The sequence below is a fragment of the Cyprinodon variegatus genome, unplaced genomic scaffold (assembly GCF_000732505.1).
Source record: "Cyprinodon variegatus isolate N-32 unplaced genomic scaffold, C_variegatus-1.0 Scaffold124, whole genome shotgun sequence".
Taxonomy (NCBI): Eukaryota; Metazoa; Chordata; class Actinopteri; order Cyprinodontiformes; family Cyprinodontidae; genus Cyprinodon; species Cyprinodon variegatus.
This window is the reverse complement of record NW_015150577.1, coordinates 1,330,208-1,332,604: the sequence shown is the minus strand read 5'-3', so window position 1 is coordinate 1,332,604 and position 2,397 is coordinate 1,330,208. Positions and strand designations below refer to the sequence as shown.

Sequence of the window (2,397 nt, the reverse complement as noted above, 5' to 3'; positions counted from 1 at the left end):
TATATATATATATATATATATATATATATATATATATTTTTTTTTTTTTTTTTTTTTCTGAAGTAAAATGATAACCATAAAATAGATTGGGACCAGTTTATATATGAATTCATGTTAGTTATGATAGTGATTTATTATTATATGCAATATCCCTATATATTTGGATATAAAAGGGAGAAATGCCAGAATATATTTTCTCAGTATTTGGAAACCCTTGTTATCACTGCATAAAAGGTTAAACTGGTTATACATTTGCAAAGTTTACACAAGAAAAGCCAATGGCCTCATTGTTGTGAATTTATAGCTATTTGCAACCAAGACAACAAAACACCCACAGTTGGCAACCTTGCTGTCAGCTTTCTTATTTTATTTTTTTATAAAACAATAAAGACCACATCATTATTTTTCATATAAAATATAAACCATCCCTATTAACGAAATAACCCTGAGCGTTATTTTGTTCTTGATAATGTTTTTTTTTTTTTTTTTTTTCCGTCAGGCACTTGTATGGACTCCTCTACTCGTCGTTGGAGGACGACATCATGGCGGCCTCCTTGCATCTGGGTCGTCAGGGAGTTTTATTTGGTCTCAGGTTGTCTCAGTTCAACAAATGTTTGTGGCACCGACAACCGTGTCAGGAGCGTGTGAGATATATCTTCCAGTCGTCATGGGTCCTCGGTGAGTGTTATACTGTAGTAATAGGGCTACCCTTTGTCCTTTTTTTAAGATGACATTTTGTTGCTAGCGTAAATATAATGGTCCGTTTCCGTTTATAACGTTTTCGATCCATTTCCCATTATTTTGCCGTGTGTCATCATATACAACAGCTTCTTTATTATGTATTACGGTATTTGACTTAACCATTTCCCTCGCGTTAAGGTTATAAAACAATCTGTTCGATCATTTTAGCTTAGCTTTGGATCTCCTACAATTGTTCTGGCTAAAATAGTTCGTATGATTATCATTTTTGTAAAGGATGTATTATATGTCTTTTTAAGAAGTTCGAATGGCCTCTTTATTTGCTTGCAAATTGACTTTTTCCTCAGTAGTGTTACGTTTAGTGATGGAAACCCCTTTGCAAAGTCTTTGACTGTGAATAATACACTTTTAATGAAACATCATCAATTAGGAATACAAAAGCACTTTATTATTGTGTGATTTTCTTATGGATGAACTGTTTAGGAGTTAGATGTCGACTGATACTGGTTTATTTTAGGTCGATACCTATACCGATTATTTTGACACCAATCTGCTACAATGAGGCGATTTTTTTGCCACCCCCCATTTTTTAAAATAAAGTCATTACTATTTTATGTTTTTATGATAGAAATGACACATTGATACAAAATGTTAATGGAACCATAACAAAGTAAACAAAGCACTAACAGTGGATTACAACTGGAGAAATCACCAGTGCATGGGCAAATTTTTCCTTTTATGTTTAACAGCAACAATGAAAAATGACGAGCACTGCTTTCAAAAACAGGCGTTTGTTTAATCTCCTTTTGGAGGTGACCTTCATTTAAAGGGCAGTTCAAGCTGTGATACATGCTGTAAAAAAAACAATATTTCACTACAGTGAACATAGAGCAAACTAAATGTTTGTAGCTAGTGCTGTTTCATAGTCACCTACTTTATTAGTTACAAGTACCCATCTTAGAACAAATACTGATGTCACCTTGAGACCAAGAAGTACATTGGTTGAAAACAAATCTAAAATTTTACACAAATTAAACCTTTTCTAAACAAACCAATTTGATTAATGGATTGTATTAAATGATCATTCAGTCCAAGTTTTTTGGCAGGGAGTGGCCTAGTGTTTAGGGCATAGAGCTTGGAATCCTGAGGTTCTGAGTTTGAGACCGACTGCCAAAAATTAAAATTAGCTTCATTTGATCTCAAGACATGACTCCTGAATAATGGATGAATATATGCAGATATCTAATGCTGATACAAGAAAATAACATGTTAATATCGTCCAACTGACGTATCTACCTCTAATAGGAAGGGAAGAAAAATCGGTCCATCTGTTTAAAAGCAGGGGTGCGCAACTCCAGAACTTAAAGTGTGGCTCTGCAGGTATTGGATGTGTAATTTCAGGTGAAAAAGTATTTCTTTTGTCAGACTTTCAATCAATTCTTTCAGAACAGTGTCACCTCAGCTTTTGAATTTGACCACTCTGTGTAGTTCAGCATCTTTTGGATGCTATCATCTCTGTCAGCTGGTAGCATCTTATGTAGTGAGACTATCCTAAAACTGAATATTGTTTGGCGTATATAAGGTTATACTCCTAAGTAGGGAAACTAACAACCCTCAAAGGCTCCATTCAAAACATATATTATCATGTGCAAATACCCTTCTTTTTTTTTTTTTTTTTTTTTTTTTTTTTTTTTTTTC

The 2,397-nt window shown here is 33.7% G+C and overlaps 1 protein-coding gene across 1 annotated transcript in view; it reads left to right on the top strand.

The window, feature by feature from the left end:
* Window positions 1-521: 521 nt before the first annotated feature.
* pdhx (pyruvate dehydrogenase complex component X) overlaps window positions 522-2,397 on the top strand; it is a 29,207-nt gene continuing 27,331 nt past the window's right edge. Inside the window, exon 1 of the mRNA XM_015375711.1 lies at window positions 522-678. Coding sequence (XP_015231197.1) covers window positions 543-678 — 136 coding nt within the window. The 5' untranslated portion in view covers window positions 522-542. The remainder of the gene's footprint in view (window positions 679-2,397) is intronic.